The sequence below is a fragment of the Plectropomus leopardus genome, chromosome 2, assembly GCF_026936395.1.
Source record: "Plectropomus leopardus strain MGB_pleo_1.0 chromosome 2, ASM2693639v1, whole genome shotgun sequence".
NCBI lineage: Eukaryota > Metazoa > Chordata > Actinopteri > Perciformes > Serranidae > Plectropomus > Plectropomus leopardus.
In genome coordinates this window covers 4,369,586-4,393,745 of record NC_142177.1, presented here as the reverse complement: position 1 = coordinate 4,393,745, position 24,160 = coordinate 4,369,586, and the positions used below count along the sequence as shown (strand labels likewise).

General features: G+C 39.9%; 1 protein-coding gene across 3 annotated transcripts in view; it reads left to right on the top strand.

Annotated features, from left to right (window-relative positions):
- Nucleotides 1-24,160, top strand: part of LOC121952252 (receptor-type tyrosine-protein phosphatase gamma) — a 505,310-nt gene that overhangs the window by 453,714 nt on the left and 27,436 nt on the right. For 2 of the 3 annotated variants that reach the window (XM_088083299.1, XM_042498811.2), the window contains exons 13-15: nucleotides 1,262-1,415; nucleotides 9,854-9,945; nucleotides 18,575-18,666. In XM_088083299.1, coding sequence (XP_087939425.1) covers nucleotides 1,262-1,415; nucleotides 9,854-9,945; nucleotides 18,575-18,666 — 338 coding nt within the window. Of the gene's footprint in view, nucleotides 1-1,261; nucleotides 1,416-6,550; nucleotides 6,641-9,853; nucleotides 9,946-18,574; nucleotides 18,667-24,160 lie in introns of all 3 variants that reach the window. The other variant, XM_088083307.1, reaches the window with a different exon arrangement.

The window sequence follows — 24,160 nt, the reverse complement described above, 5'->3', positions numbered from 1 at the left end:
TCGGATATCCAGTTTTTCAGTAAGTACGTTGGGTTCAGCTTTAGTGATGTATTTCTCTAGCATTAGTATTATCACAATGAAACATAGCTGAAAATACACCATACTGGCTAAGCTGAAATTGGTGTTATCTCATCCTTTTGTACAAATATGGTCACTTCTGGCTCCAAAAATCCAAGATGGTGATGGCCAAAACAGGAGTCCACAAACCAATGGCTGATGTCACAGTGGCTACGTCCATTATTTCATACAGTCGTTGACGCACTTCCTTTGTGCCGTAGTTTGAACCTACAGTTTCCTGGGAGATTGCAGGCCTATACAGTGGCAGAGACAGGTGTAAAGTGAAAGCCAGGCTTATTGAATATAATCTAAAGACTAATAGTGCTGGACCCAAATATTCAGCTGTTCGAGTATTCATTAATTGGGTAGGTATTTGGTTTTCAATTTAGGCATTTAGATTTTTTTTTTTTTTTTTTTTCTTTTTGCAGAGGCTTAATGACATTTCGGTGTTTGTAATCCTGCTGCTGCACCTGTCACACTCACAGTGACACTAACAATCATTTTACCCAGTGGTTATCAACGGGTTTATTGACTGAGTCGAGTCCGATTTCTGTGTTGGTGTGAGCAGCACCGGAAGGCAAACACGGAGCCTCCCCTGCAGCTCACCTTGAGTGGAGCTCTGTCCTGCAGCACAGAGCAGGTGAATTTCATATCTTCCGTAATAAGGATACTTATCATTTCAAGCACACAACAAAATGTAACAGAGTAATTTAGAACACTGGACACAAATTATTGCACTGATAACTGTCAAAGTTTTTATAACAACAGAGTGTAAGTGTCACAAAGCTGTCAGGGAGTTGAGGGCACACCGGGCTGTCTCTCACGTAACACTGAAGCTCTGTGGCGCACAGTGTCTCTCTCTCACCTGGCGCATGGTCTCTCCCATCCGACGGTGAAAAAGTGAAGCAAATGTTATCTCCCTGACCTTACGATGGTGAAGCTCTGGGACCCAAGGTGTCTGCCACCCCCCTCCCAACCAAAGCTCCAGTTATTTGCCGTTAATTAATGCCAAAGCTCTGGAGCCCATAAAATGGTATTCTGGACAGCCCTAAACACTAAATCATGCTTCTTTAAGCATTCCGTTGTGCAATCATAATTTACTTTTTAATGATAAGGTAAATCAAAGGAAACAGTAATGCTCTCATGCTGCCTCTCTTCTGTAGACATCTTTCCCCTCATTAGTTTCTCCATCTTTTTCTTTCAGAGCGTCCCAGTGCCGTGACCAACCTGACTCACCAGACCAGGCCCGGGTCTGCTGCAGGGCTGGGCCGTGTGGAGTGGCTGGTACCTTTGGTGGTGGTTTCAGCTCTGACTTTCCTCTGCCTCGTGCTCCTGCTGGCTGTGCTCGTCTACTGGAGGTAGGTGCCCCCAACAACGTCACCACCTCTGAACTTCTTTGGAGTTGAGGCTGGAAGGTTCCATATGTGATGATTTGTTTATTGTTGTTGATAGGAAGGAAATAATTAGTTATTGCCAAGCTTGGTATATAACAGATACAAAGGAAAGAAAAACGTGCATCCAATTTCTCATATAGTCATATTGCTGAAATAGCTATATCCAGTTGCTGTCTGAAACACTCCATTTTAGCACCTGTCTTTTTAAAAGGCAGACATAGGAATTTTGAATTCTGCTAGATTTTGTTTACTGGCATGTTCACAAGAATTTACAGTAAAGGTCTGTCACTTTTAACAGTATTTAGTAGCACAACCTAGGTTTTTGGGAGCAACAAAAAATCTCACAAACACCTTGAGGGAGTTTCTTCAAATATGGCACAAACATTCTGTGAGACTCAGCGACGAACTGATTATATTTTGATGGTCAACAGATAAGGTCACCATGACCTTGCATCAGTGTCATTCTCTTGACCTTGATATCTCTTCTTGAATTTTGGCACAAATGTTTTTATAAGTTCAAGAATGAACAAGATAAGAATGTGACAGTCAATTATAGCTTTACTTTTTTAAGCATGAGCTGAGTACTAATATTTAAAAACCATCTCAGTGTTGACTTTAGGCTATACTTGTAACCAGGGGGATGTGTCATCCCTTTAAATATGCTGACTAATCCCACTCTTCATGTTTCCAGCACTGTTTACACTTAAAGCACAGCTTCATTACAGAGAGAGTCAATGGGAGTCATTTAGTGTGAATTTGTCCTCCGAGTGAAGGTGTCAGGGGGATGCCAAATCTTTTGTTATGTTAATTAAAACTCAGTGAAATGATAAAAAAAACACAAAGAGTATTACCTGAAACCTCCAGGGTGGTCTATTATGGGGAGAAAACAAGTTTGCAAGATAATATTTAGCACAGTTAATAAGCTTTTTAGGTATTCAAATCACACCCAAGAATTAACTACATTTATCTTAAATTTATATTAATCTGTTTAGAAATGATTTCCATTTAAGGCAGAGACAAATTGAGTCTAGACATGGACAGGATTGACTTACATTTTTTTGCAATGAAACTAGTGTGAAATTACACATGTGGCTTCATTTGATTCAGTTACATTTATCACAAATCTGTCTGTGGTTCACTCAGTAAAATATCACAACATACTAAACACAGGTTTACAGTTCTCATTTGTTAGCAGAGCAGAGGTTTTGATTTGTAATTTCAAACTCAGAGACATAATCCAGCCCCCGGCCTCACTACATCCAGTCCAATTTTTTCTGACATGAAATCCCGAGGCTTCCATCAGCTCCAGCTGGAGATGCTGCAACATGACATCTGATGACTGACATGCAACAAAACCATCAGAGGCACCCTTAATTAACATGCCAAAAAACTCAGCATGCAATACAAACAAGACTGGCCAAACGAGAAAAACAACAGCATGAGTGTAATTTTTTCTGATATACAGCCTCTTGTAGCTGCAAATAAGCAGTACGTTTTCATGCAAAGATAAATGGAGCTAAGGTAATAACTCCATCAGGCCATGGACTACTGTCCCAGTCCCAGTATACAAGCACTGGGGAATAAGCCAGTTATTGAGGGAAGTAAGTCTGACTAGACCACAGCATGTGGAGATATGCCCCCTTTCAGCTAGCTGCTTTAAACATATAAAACAGCTTATACAGTTCATGATGTAGACCGAATCACAATTATCACTGTGTTCAGATTATATTTACATGCCCCCTATACTACTACACACCACCAGAAATCTGATCCCATTCATTTTGTAGAGATGGAGTCACAATTTCAAAAATTCAAACCGTGCTAACATCAACACCACCACTCAAGCTGCAGCAACTGTGATTGCAGTGCCTTATTTATTTAAAAATTATATAAAATACTACCTTTTAAAGTTATATGTCTCTCACTAAAGCCAGAATTAAAAACACAGGTCCTTACTCAGTGCTTTCTTTTTATTTTTTTTAATGCCTGACCCGTTTTGCAGCACTCCTTCCCTCCCCATAAGTTACAAACAGTCCCTAATCCACCACCAAGGGAGGCCGGCGCGACGACGAGGAGCATGTGCAGAGCACCTTGTCCCGATAAAGACTAAAGTTTTCATGACGTAATAGCTCAACTACCAATTGCATTATCCAAGTGTGTTAGTCCCATTTCGAGAAATTCGATTGAGTCCAATTTCAATCGGACTAACATGTTTACATGTATTTTAAAAGTTGGATTAACACAATGGCATCGACTTTTTCTAACATCATGTAAATGTACTCAGCTATTAAAGAAGCAAGGGCAGGAGGAGCATGACATTACTAAAGTGCTGCACGTCATCCTGGGGGAGGCCAGGGTTGCTGCAAGTGTTAATGTGTTTGGTTCTATTTGTGTTTGTATGTAAATGTATGTGAGTGTTGTTTGTTTGAGTTTGTTGTGGCATTAGCTCAGCAGCAACTCAGGAGATTTAAGATGTTTTGAATACCTTTTACTCATTGTTCAAAATGTTTTGGGCTGAGTTTAGCTCCGGCGTTACCTGCTCTGTTAAAAGATTAAACCGCTGTTTGATTGCAAGTTGGTTTTTTTTTGTTTTTCCAATTTAGCAGAATAGTTTTCTTGGTGATAGTTAGGGCTGCCAGTAGGGGAGTTGTGATTTGTTTTTGTTTTCTTGGTGCTTTTGAGCAATTTACTGGATTTAAAGACATGGTGCTTGATTTTAGAAAGAACAAAACAGCCTACCTCAGAATTAAAGTAGAGAATAAATTAAAGTTTGGGGACTGCCACTTCAAAAATCAGGAAATAGCCGAAGAGAATGCACTTTTTAACAAAAATGTTTACCATTTTAATTTAACCTTTGAAATTCTGAGCGACCTATCCCTTTTCTTGTGCCGCTTTCACATTTATTTAAAAAAAACATTGGAAAAAGTCAATCAGCAAATAAGTTAGAAATGTTCCAGAAATTTGCAAGAAATTATTAAATTAAATATAAAAATGTCTCGGGGAAAACAATATTAACAATTGTCATAATTAAACATTTAAAATTATGTTACAGAATCTTAAGGTATTTATAAATGTTATGTTTTTTTACTTTATTTTTCCTTTTGTTGTACTAGTTTCTGGGTAATGATTGTTTTACAAGGTACAAGGTAGATTTTTGAGTCATTTTTCTTTAAAAAAAACAAAACATTTCAGTTGACCCTAAATCCAATTTGGATGGTAGTGCAGGATTACTTGTTGTAGAACAGAATTTATATGTATGTATATATATATATATATATATATATATTTTTCTCATTTTTATCAAAATATTGAGGGACACATTTTGAATACATTGGAAATCTGGGGTGATGTGTCCCCACCCCAGTAAATATAATAATAACAGCCTTGTGGAATAGCACTTATTACTTTATTAGGAGCAGCAGCAACCTGACCTGGAAAAGTATCTTTTCCAAAAAAATAAAAAATAAATCAAAGAAAGAAAGAAAATAAAATAAAAAAGGAGATAAAAATATATTTTATTCCCCAAGTCAGTGGCCCACATAACATGCAGCTTTTCCTACAGGTCTCATTATGTTTCATTATGATTGTGTTGTGGTCATTGTGAGTACTACTCTATAGTTTTACTGTGAAATTTATGTTGTTTTAATTTCAGGAGCACTGAACCACACAAATTTCCCCGTGCGGGAAAATAAATAAGATTTGTATGTGAAACTCTGGACCAAAGTCCAGTTTTGCTTTCAGAGTTCTTATTGCGAGTGCTGGTATGCACTGGCTCGTGTACAAGTGTGGAGAAATTCTGCATAACCCTCGAGCACACACACACACACACACACACACACACACACACACACACACACACACACACACACACACACACACACACACACACACACACACACACACAAACAGAGGCCTGGCACCAGGTGCTGGGGGGTGTTGGGGTATTTAATCCTATTGTGGAGCAAAGCTCAGGTCACAACCCCATGTTCCGCACAGACTCCACCCCTGCTGCAGTCCCATTGGCCCTCCTGCAGCAGTTGGTGCACCCTTTTTACCCAAACTGTCGCTCTGCTGCATTCAGGTTGTATGGGAAAGAAGTAAATATCAGCCTCCCAACAAAACAAGTTATATTACGTTATAATGCATTATGTATTGTAAATGTTGTTGGGAAACACATTGGACCTAACCTCATGAAGAATATCTGGGGACATTATACAGTGTTTAAGTCATATCTACAGATGCAGGATAGTTGGTTGATATTTTATTTCTACAACTTGATAGTATTTACATTTTCACTATGTTTCATTGCAAACAGAAATGACATTTGTGGGTTTTATATATATATATATATACGTATATATATATATATATATATATATATATATATATATATATATATATATATACGTATATACACACACTTGAAAAATGCTGTGAAAGATTTTTATTTTGCCTCTGTGGTAGCAATATCCGAGGCATTATGTTTTCCAGTTGTCTGTCCATCCCATTCTCATGAATGCCATATCTCAGGAACTCTTGAGGGAATTTCTTCAAATTTGGCACAAAAGTCCACTTGGACTTGAACTGATTAAAAAATCAGACAAAGAGATTTGTTAATGTCTCTGCTCAGAAACAAAGAAACCCTTTGAAATCCTGATCAGCTTCTTATTTTTTTTGCAGTACATTGATTGCAGTGTTTGTGACATGGTGCTGGAACAGGAACTTTAGTTTGTTTTGAGGACAGAGTGAGTTATCTGTAGCAGAATCCAAAACAACCAAGTATAAAAGGTTGGCTTTGAATTCTTGCTCCTCTACCTGATCATACTTCCTTTCTTCCTCACCCTGACTTCCTCAGTTAGTAAATCACTTCTCTGAACCCCAGCATGCTATTGTCAACTTTGCCCCACATGACCTGAACGCATCACGACACCAGCTGTCTCACACCAGGAAGTGGCTCGGGATTGACTTGCGGTTTGTGCGTGTGTGTTGTGTGTGTCACAGAGAGGGACCAACCCCTTCATGCCTTGTTAGGAAAGCCCATCGTCCCTCCCTCTGTCTTCCCTCCTCCTGTCCCTCCGTCCCTCCGCACTTGCTCTTAGTTCATGTCAGCAACAGCATGCGGCAGCTTCCCTCCTCTGCTTGTTCACCAGGATGAACACGTTCTGCTCTCTGCTCTGTATCAAATACAGGTAGGGAGAGTCTGGACACACACACACACACACACGGTGGGTGTTGAGTAAGTTGTTGACACTGGATGTTATAGTAGCATATAAGGAAATATCAGCTTGATGTTGATGATAGCACACACTGTCAGTAGGTTTAGTTTGTTGTTGAATTTAAATCAAGGCATGTGTCAGTCCTTCAGTGTAACGCATTGTAATAAGAACTGAGTGTGTAAGTAGAGCTAAATTGGTTTGCTTTATTTTTTTAATGTGTGAACAGAAATGAATTCATGCTACCTTGAGCTAAAAGAGGAATGTTCCTGGGTGAAATCACTGCTGTTTCTCCACTAATATGAAAGCCATGATTACTTCTCTTTGGCAAATCTTCTAATTCTGTTTATTTTATGTTATTGTTATTGTATCTCTTTGCTGGAATTAAGAACTTTACAGTCTAGTATTTATTTGAAATTAACCATCAGCCTTCATCATAGACTGTATACAAAGATGGATGGCGCGCACCCACTTGCCCCCGCTATGCTTGATTGAAGCTAAAATATCCCTGATTTGCCTGTTCCCATCTTTCGCTGATGACATCATTCAGAGCTGGAATCTGTGCCATAGCAATATCTGCAGTGTGGGAATTCCCACCTGCTGAAAAACCCATCCAACCAATCATGAGCAGCCCCATTGAATGCGAGCGTATGGATTGGCTGTCACAGCTGTTGATCATGACGGGAAATCCCCTTTTTGTAGAACTGAATAACTCACTGAACTCTGAAACTGAATTTATCATATAAACACACTTATAAAGACACTTGAACAAACATCAGGGTGATGAGAACTACCTTTAGTGACAAAAACTATCTTCAGGGAAAATATTTTGGTGTGTACTTTGAGTTTTTAGTTTGGCCTATGTCCTATTCACTAACACGGAGGGGCGGGCTTCATGACCTATACTGCAGACAGACACCAGGGGGCAAGCTGGCTTGAAAAGCACCACTTCGGGGGAACTGTTATGTTGGCCATCTTTATATACAGCCTATGACCCTCATCCAATAAATCTCCACATCTAAATGACAAAACAGTTTTTTTTTAATGCCTTCAGAAATCACCCATATTGCATTTTTCGGATCTGCAGCCCTGATAGGCAGCAGTACAACATGTCCAACAAGACCTTACATACCTAACCGTCACAGGACATGTAGCAGCGCCTTCTTAACCAAACCATGTGGTTGTTGATTAAATCAGTTCATGCAAGTGTATTCTGAAACTTTACTACTATGGTTAGGGTCTCTTTCAACAGGTGACACACCCAACTTGTCAAATACGACAGCTTGGTCAGTGGCCTTGTGCTTTGAACTGTGATTATTTAGGTCTGTTCTAGGTACGCTCTAGGTACGCTCCAGGTTCTCACATCCAACATGTTAAATATGGCAGCTTGGTCAGTGGCCTTGTGCTTCAAATTATGATGCTCTAGGTACCCCTCTAGCGTCAATTTAGGAGGTGTACATTTTGCGTGTCAATTTCCACTTATTACATGTTAGATTGTTTTTGCAGATGAACTTCATTTTCCACAAGAAAGATAGGATTTGCCTCCAAGACTACTTTAGGTTTTAGCAACAAAAATACTTGGTTAAGTTTAGAAAAACAATCAAGGTTTGGCTTGAAATAACTATGTTTGTTACAGTAACTTAACTACTATGTCACTTGATGAGTAGGTCATGTGACATACAGCAGTGATTATATATTAAGTGGTTGACAACACTCGAGTTGACTTCTGGTTTCATGTGGGACACCAACACCTTTTTCTCATCTTGTCTTTGTCAAGAGAAAAGTATTTCTCAACTGCGTTGTCGCCAAAGTGTAGTCAGCGCTCTTACTGTTGTTAAATGCTGTTTTGGGGGTCGGCATCGACAGGCCACCGGCTCAGTCACCTCCTTGTTGAAACCGTGTCCACACAACTCATGTGCTCTATATTTCACATATCTAAGTTTTGTCGCAGCTGCCTGACAGCTGGATTTAAACACAACAAGTCTACTTCTTTTACATGCTCTCTGTCTATGGATTTGTTTTGAGTGTTTTCTGAGAAAGAAGACATGTGATACCTCTGTATTTAAACTTGTGTTGAAATGCCTGATGCACATCTCCATTTCAAAGCAATCTGATGTCAAAACATCACTACTGTGAACTGTCAAAGTCACCGTCACAGACTAACAACATGACAGGAGTCCCTCTGAAGTGTTTGCTCCTAAAAGCTTCCCCGTACGACTGCTTCTACATGTATGTGGTTTCAAACACATCCTGAGAAAGGCGTGTGTGTGTGTGTGTGTGTGTGTGTGTGTGTGTGTGTGTGTGTGTGTGTGTGTGTGTGTGTGTGTGTCAGCTACGGTACACAATGCTTTGAAATTAGACAAATCACTTGGCTATAAAACCTGCAGGACGCTCTGACATTGTGAGAAAGTGGCAGATCTGGCAACCTTAAAAGACTCCGGTGTGTCTGTGTGTGTGTCTGTGTGTGCGTGCATGCATGCGTTTGTGTGTTTATGCACCATTTGTGTGAAGTTCAAAGTCCATTTCTACCATTTGTATGTACTTTGAGGGGAGGAGGACTATCAGCAGCTGACTGCCATGGTGAAATCTGTATTCTGTTTTTACACACACACACACACACACACACACACACCTCTCTCTGAGATAAACTATATACAAACTACAAACTATAAAAAAATGTACTTTGCAAGTGTGGTCAGATTCAGGAGTTCACTGCAAGAATCCAGCTTCCAAGAGAGACCTGAACCTGCTCCTCCTCCCCAGATAACATTAAAACAAATGGTTGGTTTAGTGCTGCATGACCTGAATGATGAATACTTCATATGGACAGAATTGCATTATATAATGACCAATATGAGTGTTATCAGCCACGGCCATCATCAGTCCTTCAAAAACTTTTTAAAAAATGATTAAATATGATGAATTTTTTTTTTTTTTTTTGGTCTTTCATTTCTCTGGTTAACATCTGGTTAAGTTCAGGCAAATATAACCTTGTTTAAGGATGGGAAAATGTGGTTGATGTTGTCTAAAAACATAGCAAGTTAATAACAAGTTTTCTATTGGAAGAAGACAGAACATCAAATGAGAATCACAACAAAGTGAGAGCGCGAATGAGTCAGGACTTTGTAAAACGCTCTACTTGTGAAAATAAAAGACACTGTTAAAATGTAACCTCTCTCCCTCTGCCAGGCGCTGCTTTCAGACAGCTCACTTCTATGTGGAAGACAGCAATTCACCCAGGGTGGTACCTAATGAGACGATCCCTGTCATCCCCATTCCAGGTAACCAAAAACAGCACTTCTCACATTTACAATCCTCTTACAAAGCTGCCAGCCTGATGTGCTGGTTTATGAGATGTTTAAGTTGTTTGGGAGTAGGGATAGATCAAGATATGTGTCTGTTTAGTGTAATATGTTCAAAAGAATGTAGTTTGCATGTATGCCAGCTCTAAGTACATTGAAGAGAATGTACTTGACCCTAATTACAGTGCCATACACATCCCACTTTGGAGCTGTAAAACAAAACACACTAGGTGGGTTTCCATTACAGATTTGTGCAAATATTAAGCGATATTTTCGAAATTTTGGTAAAACACAATTGCGAGATGACTGCGTTTCCGCTGAGTGATTTTACGCAACTTCTCTCGCAATGTTACGCCACTTTCGTCTTGCAATAACATTCCAATGACCATGGCGATGGATGTCTAAAACATTGGCAGGTTTATTTCTATTGCAGCTACTCAATAAAGTCAATCTAATATCGCCATAATTTCTTTGTCTCATATTAGAGTGATTAGGATCTCGGCCTGTTCCTCCATCCACACATACTGAGATATGTTTTGTAGAATGTCATGTGATTTTGTTGTACTTTTTCTTCTACTTTGGGTTTCATGGCAGTTGGCATCCATAAAGTCGCTTTACTGCCACCCAGTGTTGCACATCATATGAGCTCTAGCAGCAAAAAAAGTGTTTCCATTGTAGTATGCAATATACCAATATACCTTTTTTCGAATTGCCTGAAATACAACCTCATGCGAGCGTCAATACTTCCTTTGCCATAAATGGATGTTTTTTCGAAATTGCTTTAAGAATTGCTTAGTTTCCATAAGGCGTATTTTGTATCCCCGATTTCATTTTGTGCAATTTGAGGGTGAATGCAAACGTACCTACTGATGCATAACAATGACACAGTCTGAGACACTTCTAAATTTGTTCACAGAGCACGTTCAGGTAAGAAAATATTGATAAATCCCAGATTTCTACTAAAATGCTGATACACACTGTTTAAGCACAGATTATTGCGCACACTGTCTGCTGACCACATCTCAGCAGTAAACTTGTCTTTTTGGCTTCTTCTCAATACAGATATGGTGCCTTTCCACTACTTTCCACTACTACATGGTACCAGCTCTACTCTTCCCTCACTACTCGCCTTTGGTATCGGGTACTTTTCTGGGGGTCATTTTCCATTAGAAGATAGTACTGGCTCAGTTTAGCAGGTCCACATAGCAACGCCGTGGGACACTCCCACTTCAGGGGAGCCCCATTTTCCCTTGCGCACCACTACTACAAAATGTAACATTCAAAAAGTGTGCGACAGCATGCGATCAATAATAGGGTTACTGCGAAAAAGAATTTACTAATACCCGCCGTTAACATTTCCTCTCTCTCTCTGTCCCTTCTGTCGGATGATGAGGAGTTCAGGTGACTACGTAAATGTAGGAATTTGAGCGCAGCAATGCTTCATGCAAAGATGGCCGCAGCAGGAATAAACAATGAGTGAATAAACGCACAACATTGACATATTACTACTATATTTTTATTATTTTAGGAACCTTTATGTGCAAAAAATATATTTTCTTTAATACAAAAGTGAACCATTTTTTAGAACTCCCCCTCAGGGGAGCCAAGCTCCCCTCAGCTCCCCTCAGCTCCCCTCAGCTCCCCTTAGCTCCCCTTAGCTCCCCCGTAATTCCAGCTATGCATACACACAGACTCACACTCGCTGGATACGCTCGTCGGCCAGTAAGGTGAGGAACGTTTGCACCTCCTCAAGCGACCACGGCCTGATCTTTCTGGTTACCATTTTGGAAAAGAAAAAAATGATACAAAACTGCGGCCGCTACAATAGCTTGGCTGTTTGCGCTGTTCAGGGTATTCTGAGCGTGCCGCACATTGATGACTCAGTGATGTTTCTCTCTGACCAATCAGTGGTCTGCAGTGTTTCACGTCACCTTTTAGTACCCGGTCAGTTTTTTTGGAACCCCAAGAGAGCAGGTCCTAAAAAGGTGGTACCAGGTACTTTTCCTAATGGAAAACCAATAAAAAGTAGGGTACAGCCGGCACCATGCAGTGGAAAAGCGCCATTAGATGACCCTTAACAAGCGTACCATTAGCTTTTAAAGCCATGTTGAGCATGTGACCATCGCTCTACCTTTTCCTCAAGATCAGTGACTGGTTTGTGTGAATGAAGTTTAAAAGACTTATCTTAAAATTTCACAGTGACACAGCGCATCAAGAGAGCAAATGATTTCTTGATTTTGGTTTTAGTTTTATTTTACTCGTCAAACTAATTTTAAAAATGTTTTAAAATATATACTATATATATATATATATATATATATATATATATATGGAACTAAGTGGTAGAAATGAGATTTTTGGATTAGCTCAGACTTTAAGCCATTGATGCCCTCAGTCAAAAATATAATCTGCAGTCACATTACAACCAGTGCTGTGTTTGTGAAAAGTGTGTGTGTGTGTGTGTGTGTGTGTGTGTGTGTGTGTGTGTGTGTGTGTGTGTGTGTGTGTGTGTGTGAGTGAGTGAGTGAGTGAGTGAGTGAGTGAGAGAGAGAGAGAGAGAGAGAGGCTGTGACCAATTACACACACACACACACACACACACACACACACACACATTTAAAACCTCTACAGGGCTTGAAAACTGCTCTCTGGCTGCTCCAGCTCAAGTCCTCAGGTCCAGGATTTGGATCCAAACCCGTCAAATCAATTAAAAGCTTGTGGGGCCTCTTTACAATGAGCCTTGGCTGAGTCCAGAGGCCTCCTTTCACACCGGGGCCAGTGAGCCCAGCATGGCAGAGTCCAGCACAGACAAAAAGGGGGTCGACCATTGAGCCTCTGTCCCATCCCCCAGCAGCAGGAACACAGACACTCTGATTTCACATCTCTGCGGTGCTGATCTGTGTTTGTTGATGACCCCTGCAAGTGTCATGCAATTTTCCAGACTCTCCGAGGCTAGAAACACTGTGTGGACATCAGAGTCCGCTGCAGCAGACAGGCCGGTGTGTGTGACCATATGTTAGTTGTGTTAATTGTCACAATAAGCTCAGACCTCGAGCCTCGCACATCCCATAATCCTCTTTAAGACCTTCTGCTGGATTTAAAACCTGCAGGCAGCAGCCACTTACTGCGGAACCCACCAGTCAACACACACACACACACAGACAAACAAATGTTACAGATGTTTGTCTGTGATCAATATCAATTGAAGTCATCAAAAATCTTTATCTGCTAATGCTTATTTAGTAACCATGTCTTTCATATCTAGATAACATATCATATCATATTGTTAAACTTATTATTGTTAGTTACAAAAGCAATCACAAGATTTATTGATAACTGAGGTGTAATGATACAGTCATGTCAGGGGAATTCCACCAACCAAACAGGACTCAGATGAAGAGGCTCTTGAGGAAAAATGTGCATGAAAATCTGTTTGTGCTTAGTGTTGCGTTGTCAAGTGGGGAGACACAATCTGTTTGTAGCCAAAAGCCCAGTTCAGCCCAGTTCAGAAAAGTGATTCACAACATGAATAGTTAAAGCATGCAACTACTTAAAATGGGCCATTATACAACATTGTAAAAACCTGTCAGTTTACACCAATGAGATGAGATGGTATATCATCTCTATGCAACAACTCTGTACTTCTGTTCTGATTTCCAGCTTTTCAGGCTGATTTTGTAACTGGATTAATCTGTAGCTTCTTAAAGTATAAATAGGAATAGTGAGAAACTTGCTACAGTTGCATTTTAGTGATAAAGCAGCAAAAAATATAATCAAAATGTCTTAAACAATGTGTTTGTGGTCAGCGGACTTCACTATAAGCCGGTTGGCTGTTGAAAGAGATAACATGCTTTTTGTTTTAAAGCCAGCCGCTGGGGATTGGACCAGCCGAGTTTCAGGTGACACTATCAGTCTGCCTGAGAGAAGTTGAGACGAGCCACTTCACATTGCTGCAATTTTTCTTTGCAATGTTCCAATGTTCTAAAACTTTGGTCTGAACTGGGCTTTAAAGAATGCTTTTGCTATCATATGATAATGAAATGGAAATAATTTTAAGTTGCAGCCCTATTGTGGCTGGTATTGTTTCCAAAGTAATACTTACTTAAGTCCTGTGGAGAACTTTAGTGACCGTATAAAGTTAACTGATGATTCATATGCCTTGGTGCCAGGGGGATAGCTATGGCCAGAGTATGGCATCAGCAAACTTCTTGTTTATTATCTTGTGTATGTATGCCCTTTTTTATTTTATGCCATATCTAAAATGAGTTCATAAATGCAGCAAAGGCGAAACTCATCACGAGTTATGTTTTTCCCTCAGCAGCAGTCACAGGATGGATAATTGAAAGTTTGATTCGGTCAGAGCTGATTAGGGGAGAGGAGAAGCAGAGTGAGTGACTGCAAACTTTTAGACCTAGCACAATGAATAGTTAAGTTTCACTTTCACTGTGCTGGACGTTCTGTTGCTCTATCTGTGACAACAGTGCGCTCTGTCTCCAAGAGGGTGGCGGAATGAATAAACCATGTTATATATATTTCAGTAGTGTTAGAAAATCTGTTTTTGTCAGCAGACGTTCTAGTTGTAGTGGCCTGCATAAAAAATGAATTTCTAGGAAACCCTGTTATGTTTTGGGGTTGTCCCTTCATCTGTCAATCCATACTTCCACACGTACATATGTATGTCCCATTCTTGTAATGCAGAATCTCAGGAACGCTTGGGGCAAAGGGAATTTCTTCAAATTTGGCACAAACGTCCACCTAGACTCAAGGACGAGCTGATTAATCTTTGCTGGTGAAAGGTCACTGTGACCTCATGTTTACCCTGTTCTCGTGATCTCAGTTCCTCATGAATGACTTTGGACTGACAGATTAAGTAATGGTTTGGTGAATGGAATTTGATGGTGAAAAGGTCACTGTGGCCTCACAGAATGTGTTTGGCCATAACTCAAGAATTCATACAAATTAATTCATTCATAATTCTAAGAAAATTTCACACAAATGTCCAAGAGGATGAAATGATGACATTTTCTATTCAAAACACCAAAGGTCAGCTTCAGTGTGACATCATAATGTTTTCTGGCCATTATTGAACACCACAACTCAGAAACAGAGGGGGAGACATTTGCTCAGATATTTTAAGTACACCTTGATGGAATTTCTTCATATTTGGCTCAAACATCCACTTGGACTAAAAGATGAATTGATTAGATTTTTGTGGTCAAAGTAAAGGTCACTGTGATCTAACAAAATATGTATTATTTTTTATATATATGTTTTTATTTATTTATATATATAGTTTTACATAAATATCTAAAATGATAAAATGATAAGATTTTATATCCAAAAGGTAAAAGGTCAGCCTTACGATGACATTATTGTGTCCTGAAAAAAATAAAAACAAGAACAGAAGGGGAGACATTTGGTCAGATACCGAATTGGTGACACTAATCATGGGTGTCCACCTTAAACTGCGCAGATTGTATAGATTACTGCTGCCGTGGGGGAGATTGTGTTTGAAGCATCGTCCTTTTTGAATTTGTAGCTTCTTCACAAAAACATCCACATTTGAAGCATTGTCAACTGTCATGAGTCTGGACAGACATGCATGCAGACTGCAACTTGACTATTCAGTGGAGGCATAACACTGCTAGGCGGTAATTCTAGTTTTTGAGGAAACCAGGTTATTTACTCCTTTACAGCAGGTGGTTTACTGCTGTAGAGCAAATATTTTACATTCAGTACATGCTGTTGTGTAAGTGATTGTAGTCTGCTGTGTAAAATATGTCAAAGCAACACAATGAGATTGCATCACTGCTCCGTGCAGCTAATTGGCTTTTCCAGACCCCTAACATTCAGCAGCCTGCTGTGTTTACTGACACACAAATCACTTTGACATATTTGCATACTTAAATGAGTGTCTCGCAAGACACAAAGTGAGAGCGAGTGAGTGTATGCTCTTGTTAATATTTGATGAGGACTAAACGGAGGGGCGCTGTGAGAGAGTTTTAGCTGTTGTGTAATGTTTTTTCATCCTTTTTCACTGAGCGGATTCCAATCATGTGGGTCGAGTTCAGCTTTTTACGCTGTCAGTGTCTGAAGAACGACTACCACTTTGCAACCGTTTGTATGTGAGTGTTTGCCAACTGATGAAACATGCACATCGGTCTTGTGCCGTCCCGCTAAAAGCTCCCACAAGCAACCCAACAGCACAACAACAGAAAATTACTCATGCAAGCTTTCTTGTATGTTTTTAATTGCTTGCTCCTTGCTGAGCTTGTATTTTTTCTTGGCAGAGATTGTTGTAGGGGATGGATTTACTCAAAACACCATTTAAGTGCATATGCTAGCATTTGTCCTAACCTCGGCATTTTCATTCATCAGGGTCTGTCAGTCTATTTCTATACAGTACTAAGGGTAATTAATAAAAAAACACTGAAGACAATTTAATTAATTATGCTTTGACTCAGTAGCCATTTGTCGCAGACATCATTTGCAGTACAATACATTAATGACAAGAGGAGTTGAAGTTAAATCTTGACTTTTGAAACAGTAGTTGACAAAACAATCTCACCAAAAGATCCACTTCATATTTGTTCTGGAGCTTTCGATTACATCACATGATCTTCATCAGCAGATGGAGTTTACACAACCAGGTCTCACAGGGATACATGAAATGGCCGCAAGCTCTGAACGCTGCACTAAGTTGCAGTAGTGGCACAAGTAGTAAAAAATAACAACTTGGTGGTGACACACTTGTGTTTGGGTATCAAACAGTTCCTGGTTAGATTTCAAATTTAAAAAATGTTCAGAATAACTAGGTTTGTCTCCAGTGTTGGGGGTAACTTGTTTCAGAAGTAATGCATTACAGTACTATATTACCACAGAATTTAGGGTAATGTTGTTACATTTACAGTGTCACACAAGTTACCACCTGAATTACACTGTTTTCATTTTATATTCATCTACATCGTGCCACTTCCACCAGTGTACAACCAGAAAAAATATTTCCCAAAGGTTTTTGTGTCTTGTCGTGTCATTATAGGCTACGTCATAGAAGGCTGTCTGTGATCAGCACATTGGGGTGATGCCATGCTGTGCATTATAGAAGGTAGAAGGTAGAGGGTAGATTTGTTAGTTATATTTTAAACAAAGTTTAAAAAACAAAATTACATTTGTCCTTGATGCTGCTACATCTTTGGAATTGAAGTTTGAGTTGATTAAAATCAGCAGCTACTATTAAGTTTCCATCTGGTCCAACAAGGTCTGCCCATGCAGTGCAATAGCTTGATCCAGGATGTTAGGGGTTAACCATGTCTCTGTGAAGATCCACGCAGAGCAGTCCCCATTAACATCAACATTATAATGCTCAAAGTGTTTACATTCACGTACCTGCAACATCTGTAGCATATCCCGTTATGCTTTTTTGTCCGAAGGCAAACTGCTTGAAAGTAGCAGGGGGATAAGAAAGAAGTCGACAGTGACTTTTAGTCTCACAGGGGACACAAACAGCAGTCGCTTGGAATTGTTGATGTTGACATTTCCATCTTTTCTCAGACTTATAAATCATGTTGACAAAAAATACAGGAAACATAAACAGCATTACACTGCTTGTTAAAATTGTTTTCTGAACCGCTATTTCAAAGGTCAAGAATAGACTTTTTTCAGCTCAGAAAAAACGACATTTAAACATTGGCAGTAAGTTGGTGAAGATTCACAGTCATTCATATCATGGTAATTCAAGGTGCTATATTGTTGGCAACTGGACTTGCATGAGTTTCTTTAGGACATTTCACCTCTCATCTGAAGAAGCTGAAACTGAAGAGGACGCTGGGAAGAGAGGTGAAACCTCCTCAAGAAACACAAGCAAGTCCAGTTGCCTACAATATAGCAATCCACAGTGTATTTAAATCGCAACTGGGGAACTCCATCCGCTAAAAATGGTGCAACACAATCAAAATCTCTAAAACAACTGCTAGAATAGCATTTGATGAAATGATTTGTTAACATCATCATTGAAAATTTTCTCCTTTAATTAGACATCACCATCCCAACTCTTCTTGCGTCTCATGCACTTGCTGGGCTCTCGTTGGGTTTTGCATTCAATGATCAATCAGTAAGAACGTGCCATTTTTCTTGAAATAAAAGATTTTGCCTAAGTTAGTTTTTCAATCAGTTTGGGCTGGGAAAAAGCCCAGGTAGTTGCTGATATTTGTAACACTTGGTTTAATACTTACTTACAAGGTTTAGGCATTTGAAGAGGTGAGTCATATCATCCCATATGGCTCTGCCATCAATGTGCTGGTGAGTCACTTCTCAGCTTCCAGAATGTTGTGGTGTAAACTGAGCCTGTGAGTTGTAGTAGTAGCCTGGCTTGCCAAGGCCACCTCTGATTCTCGTATCGCTGCAACCCTATATATTATGTAAAGGATGGATTGATTTGACAAAACAATGGCAATGGTCTGGCAAAGCCTCACTGACAAGTCACATAATACTTGTGGACTCTACCTTTATTTGTCAAAGGCAGGCTGCTCTGTTTCTGTACTGCACTGTCGAATTTCGAAGTTGATTCTTGCGGAGCGGGTTTAACCTTGTCCTTGTCTCTTCTCTGCAGATGATATGGAAGCCATTCCAGTCAAGCAGTTCATCAAACACATCTCTGAACTCTACTCAAATAACCAACATGGATTCTCTCAAGACTTTGAGGTAGGAACTTAAGTGTTGTTTGTACAAACTAGGGGTGAAAATCTCTAGCCACCTTAAGATTTGATTCTGATTAAGAGGGCTATGATTTGATTATACAATGATTACTGATGCATCTATTTCTGTGCATCATTTATTTTGGGCGGATGCTATTTGCAGCCAGGTGTCTGTAGCCGACAATAGCTGTTTTCACACCTGTATATATTCCTGGATTCCTCTAGAAACATTGAAATCTGAGACAAACGGGTCAGTTCAGCGATCCCGAAGTTTATGTACAAAGAATGCATTCAGCAACTTTTTAGTAAATGGACCTGCACTTGTCTAGCACCTTTCCAGTCTTCTGAACACTCAAAGCACAAATTTTTATACACCCATTCACACACAGATTCACACACTAGTGGCCGAGGCTACTGTGCAAGCTGCTACCTGCTTCACGATCGAAAGCAATTTGGTGTTCAGTATTTTGCCAAAGGGTACTTTGACATGCGGACTGCAGAAGCCAGGGACCAAACTGCCAATCTTCCTCTTAGTGGACAATCAATTCTACCTCCTGAGCTACAGCCGGCCATTATATACAGATCCTAAAAACTGAAAATATTAGGAAAACTAAGTCCAAAAAAAAAAGTCAATGCTGACTCACAAAGGACACAAACACCAGTCTCCTGTGTGAAAGACCTGAGCTTAACCCAATCATCCACTACATGTTGATCCCTCTGTGTGCCCTTTTTATTTTCTTGGCTTGCTGGCTGTACATTTGTGAGGTTTTTCTCATTCATTTACCACTTTAATTTCATAAAAATCCAAGATTGGCTTGTAGTAGCCCTAATTCCCGAATTTGCAGGTCAGGTTTGGTGTACAAGCTTTAACTGGTTTGATTTATGCAAACCGACTAAAACGGTATTTGTCATTATGACACATTTTTGCAATTTTAAAATAAGCCTACATCACAGCACTAAATCCAAGTCAAACTGTGTTAGTAATAGGCAATATGACACTGTGATTAATATGCTTTTATGTTTGTAAACAGACTAAGGGAGCCACTAGTGTCAAACAAGCCATGTGTAACTTACTGCTGAACTGGGATGCCACCTTGTGCTGTCAAAGTCTGTCATCAAAACAACAATGACAGCTAGAAATTACCTAGTAGGTATTGGCGCACAGACCTTAACAGAACCAGCATCGCCATGTTTCTTTTCTTATTAAGCTTGTCCAACCTAGCAACAGTCACGAATGCGGTGTGGAACCTTGGATCTGTCAAATCACAAGCATAAGGAGTGTCAGCCCAATCTTACAATACTGTTACAGGTGGTAAAGTGTTGTCAGGAATTGAGCTTTACATTTCCAATTATTGACTTTTTCAGCATTGAGACATATTTTTTGCCAGAGAAAATTACAATGCAACTCAGAACTGATTTTTCCCCCACCCCTATTGCAAACCAAACTGGATATTGCAAACATGCTACCAGTCATAGATCTGCAATCAATGTATTACCTAAGCTCTTCATCACCTGGTCTTTCCTGTTTCAAACTACACCAGTCCTTCCGTACAGTTTGAAAACACACCCGCACATGAACACATGCGTTATCAGATACTGAGGGCCAGGCTCTGATAAACTTATGAAAGAATGTACAAGAGCAGGTTAGCAACACAGATTGTGGCACAGCACACTGTGTCAGAAGTAGGCATTATCTTATTGCCGTCCTACTTTTAAAGCTCGAACAAGCATATTATACACTGCACATCAGTATGTACCAAGAAAACGCAGATGTAGTTGATCACGAAAATATATTTTTAAGTCATTAATCAAAAGTGTAGTTTCCTGTGTATTTAATCTTGAAGGGGAATAAAATATGGACTTTCTACTGTCTAAATACACTCCCACACCAAATACATATTGAAAGCAGAGAGATAATGCAGACAAAGAAGGCAGCATACTGAATGACTCACAGACAAAGCAAGAAAAAAGTTTCAGTAATGGGAAACTTAGTTTAGTTATAACCCTCTGATGCTTCATCACACCAGCCAGAGCTTCCTCTACAGTTGTGGTCTGTGAAAATATCTCACACTTTTCTTTCTTTTGCCATCTTCATTTGTGGTATTGTTTCCTGCATTTCCTCCAATCTCTCTGCATTCCTGGTACATGCTTTGCCCAGAAAGAGAGGAGTGTTTAGACTGGACCCCCTGCATGCGTAACTTAATAGTCAAACTACCAGTGTGCCCCCTCCCCCTTTCTTCTGGTTTAGCCTTGATGGACATAGGAAAGTGCTTGAGGAAGGGAGCCCCTTCTCAAATTAAATTAACATCTCCCCATCCCTGCTGTCCCACTTTCTCCTCCTCTGACAGAGTGAGAGTCAGGGAGGCCCAGGGCATCAATCATCACTGTGTAGTCTGAGCTGCATTGTAATGGCATTGTTGTCACCAAGCCAAATTTTAAAAAAGTATCAGTAAATTAAATAAAAACTTCCAACTTGCTTGGTGTAAAAGTGCTCGTCCTGTAGTTATCATAGATGAAGATGGGTTACAAATGAAAAGAAAAATCACAGGACACCAGGGGCCAGTTGCAGCAGTCTCGTGCACGTTTCTAGGGTTTTATGACATTTCTAGGATTTTAAGCAAGTTTCTAGGATTGTCGGACAATTTTAGGATGTTTCTAGGATTTTAGGACGTTTCTGAGATTATAGGACATTTCTGAGACTTTAGGACATTTCAAGGATTTTTGAATGTTTCTCAGATTCTAGGACATTTCCAGGATGTTCTAACATTTCTGGGATTGTAGAATGTTTCTGGGATTATAGGACGTTCCTAGGATTTTTTTGACATTTCTAGGATTTTTGAATGATGCTAGGGTTTTAGGACATTTCTGGGATTTTACTAAGTTTCTAAGGTCTTAGTACATATGAAGGATTTTAGAATGCTTTTAGGATGTTAGGATATTTCTAGCATTTTTGAACATTTTTAAGATTTTAGAACATTTAAAGGTTTTTTAAAATTGTTCTAGGATTTTAGGACATATCCCCTGAACTTAGGACATTAGGGGCTTAGCTAGGAGCTTTGTCAATGAGTGTAGGGGATCCTCCACTGGCACCTTTGCTGATAAACAAGCTCTGTTTGATGCTGGTTTATGCACTCTGGCACCTTATGTGTACTAAAAGTACAAAACCATTCCCAGTGTGAGTCACTTCATTTTTATTGTGAATTAGAAAATGGTAGCGGGGGGGCACCTAGCACCCTGTCGGGGGACAGATTTTGCCTGCGGGCTGTAAGTTGAGTATTACCACAGTACTTTATATGCACCACACTGAACAGCAGGTAGAACCTAAGTTACCCGTACATTAATTCACTGTCACAGAAGGAGATAGGCATTGGCCATCCCTTATGTTCCAAGATATATAGAAATGGAATGTGTTTATATGTGTCAATGCATGTGGGTGTACTGCAAATAGCTTGGAGTGTGTGTTGCATGTGATCGAGTGTCTGCACATATGTGTACAAATGTGCCAGTTCATGAACCATCTGCTGATCCCATCACAGGTTTTTTGTGACATCATCTTCAGTCAGATGCTGTCTCTTCCCATCACACCTGCAACCTGATCTGCTCACACATGCTCACCCAAGAAGCTCATACACCCAAAATAAATCCCCTTCCCAATTAGTATGATGAATCAATGTTTAATAGTGCTAAAACAAGGCAGTCGGCCTGTAAAGCTCCAGAGGAAATGAGGCCGAGGGGTCAGAGCCAAATCTAGCGCCTGCCTTCCCTGTTGGCCATGCTGAGCTAGCAGCCAACAGCTGTTTGCTTGGCAGGAGCTCAACATTAAACACTGACATGTATTCACAGGCTGCTAAGCCCGGAATTGGTCTCTGTCATTTTTAGGACTGTAAGCAACAGCCACAAGGCAGTATCCACATAGGAGAATAATTAGAGAAAAAATATATGAAGTAAACAAGGAAAGATCTTCAGGGTGAATCCTGTAATTGATTTCCAGTCTAAATTTACCCATAACTCAAGCACTAGTCATTTTGCTGTTGCTGTTACTTTCCAGCATGTTGTACCATGCCCTTAGGTCAAGAAAATAAATGATTACGCCAAGCAAGGGATGTAGCTTATTTAAGCCCAAGCTATGAAGAAAGGATGTTTGCTACAGCCAAAAAGGAAGAGTAAGGGAGGGAAAGAGAAAAAAATGAGGGGTTGAAGGAGTTCAAATCAGCCCAGACAGGTAGAACTAGTAGAGCAGCTTTTGCGCAAGAGATGTAGACAGTTATGCAGACAGCATGTGGTGGATGTGAGACACTCAGAAGGTCCAGTATACATCAAGAAAAAGCACTGTGTGGTATATATTGAGAAGTAATTAAATTCTTAGAAAAATAAACCAAAACAATTTAATCCTAACCCTAACCATGGAGCGCCTAAAAATAAGAAATGAACAAATAAATTACCAAATAAAAACAGAGATATCTCTTTTTGCAAATGCACCCTTCTTTTCTTCACATGACCTACTATACAGTACACTTGTTATCTGTCTTTTCCATCTCTGTGATTCGTCAAAAGCTGCATTCATACCTTGTCAAAACAATTACAGGAGACTGACTTGGGGACAAGGCTTTAAGTCTAAAGCAAAGGTAGCTGCCCATACTGGCCCCATTGTCCACTACACCACACAGTACAAATAAGTCACCAGAAGAAAGGTCATGGGGTCAAAAAAAGGAGCTTAATCCTCTGCATGAACATGTCCAGTTAATTTCATGGCTTTGGATTAAGATATCATGTGGACTTAGTCCAAAAGATTTAGCTATTTCTTAAATACAAGTTCAGCCTTACATGTGATGGTTACTGGATGAAAGGTCAGGGGTCACCAAGAGCAGGCTGGCCTCATGCACTGTTTGTATGTATACCCTCAGAAAGTATTGAACCACAATTTGTATACATTACAATTACATAATTGTTGATTAATATGTTGATGGGATTAAAGAAGAGAGTAGAATAAAGAGCAAATGTCCACGTAGGGAGCAGGGGTGGGATGGTTTATGGGTCAGACTGACACAGGACTTTCCTTAAGGAGACCACTGTTTGCGTTGCGTGTAAAACAAACTAAATTCGTTACGTAGGTATCTTTACTTTTCTAAAGCCTCTTTCTACCACTTTAAAAAACACCCTCTAACATCTGGCTTTTTAAAGCAATGGGAAAGCATAAAATTGGCATTCACACTGTTCCATTGGCTCTGTAGTTGTCATGGGTAGTTGTTGCTCCCAGCTCTGATCGGCATTAATGGAAACACAACCCCCGGATGAACGCACTGATTTCAGCTCCTTAACTGGGTATATGCAATGATGTTACACCACTAATTACACTAATTACAGTCCGTGTCAACCCAAGCACCGCAAACATCGATCCAAACTAGTCTGCACCGAGTTTGACAGAGTAACTCCTTCTCAAACGCACTCGTGCTCCTCATATTATGTGGTTACTGGCAGCGTTATTACCTAAAGCTGTCCTT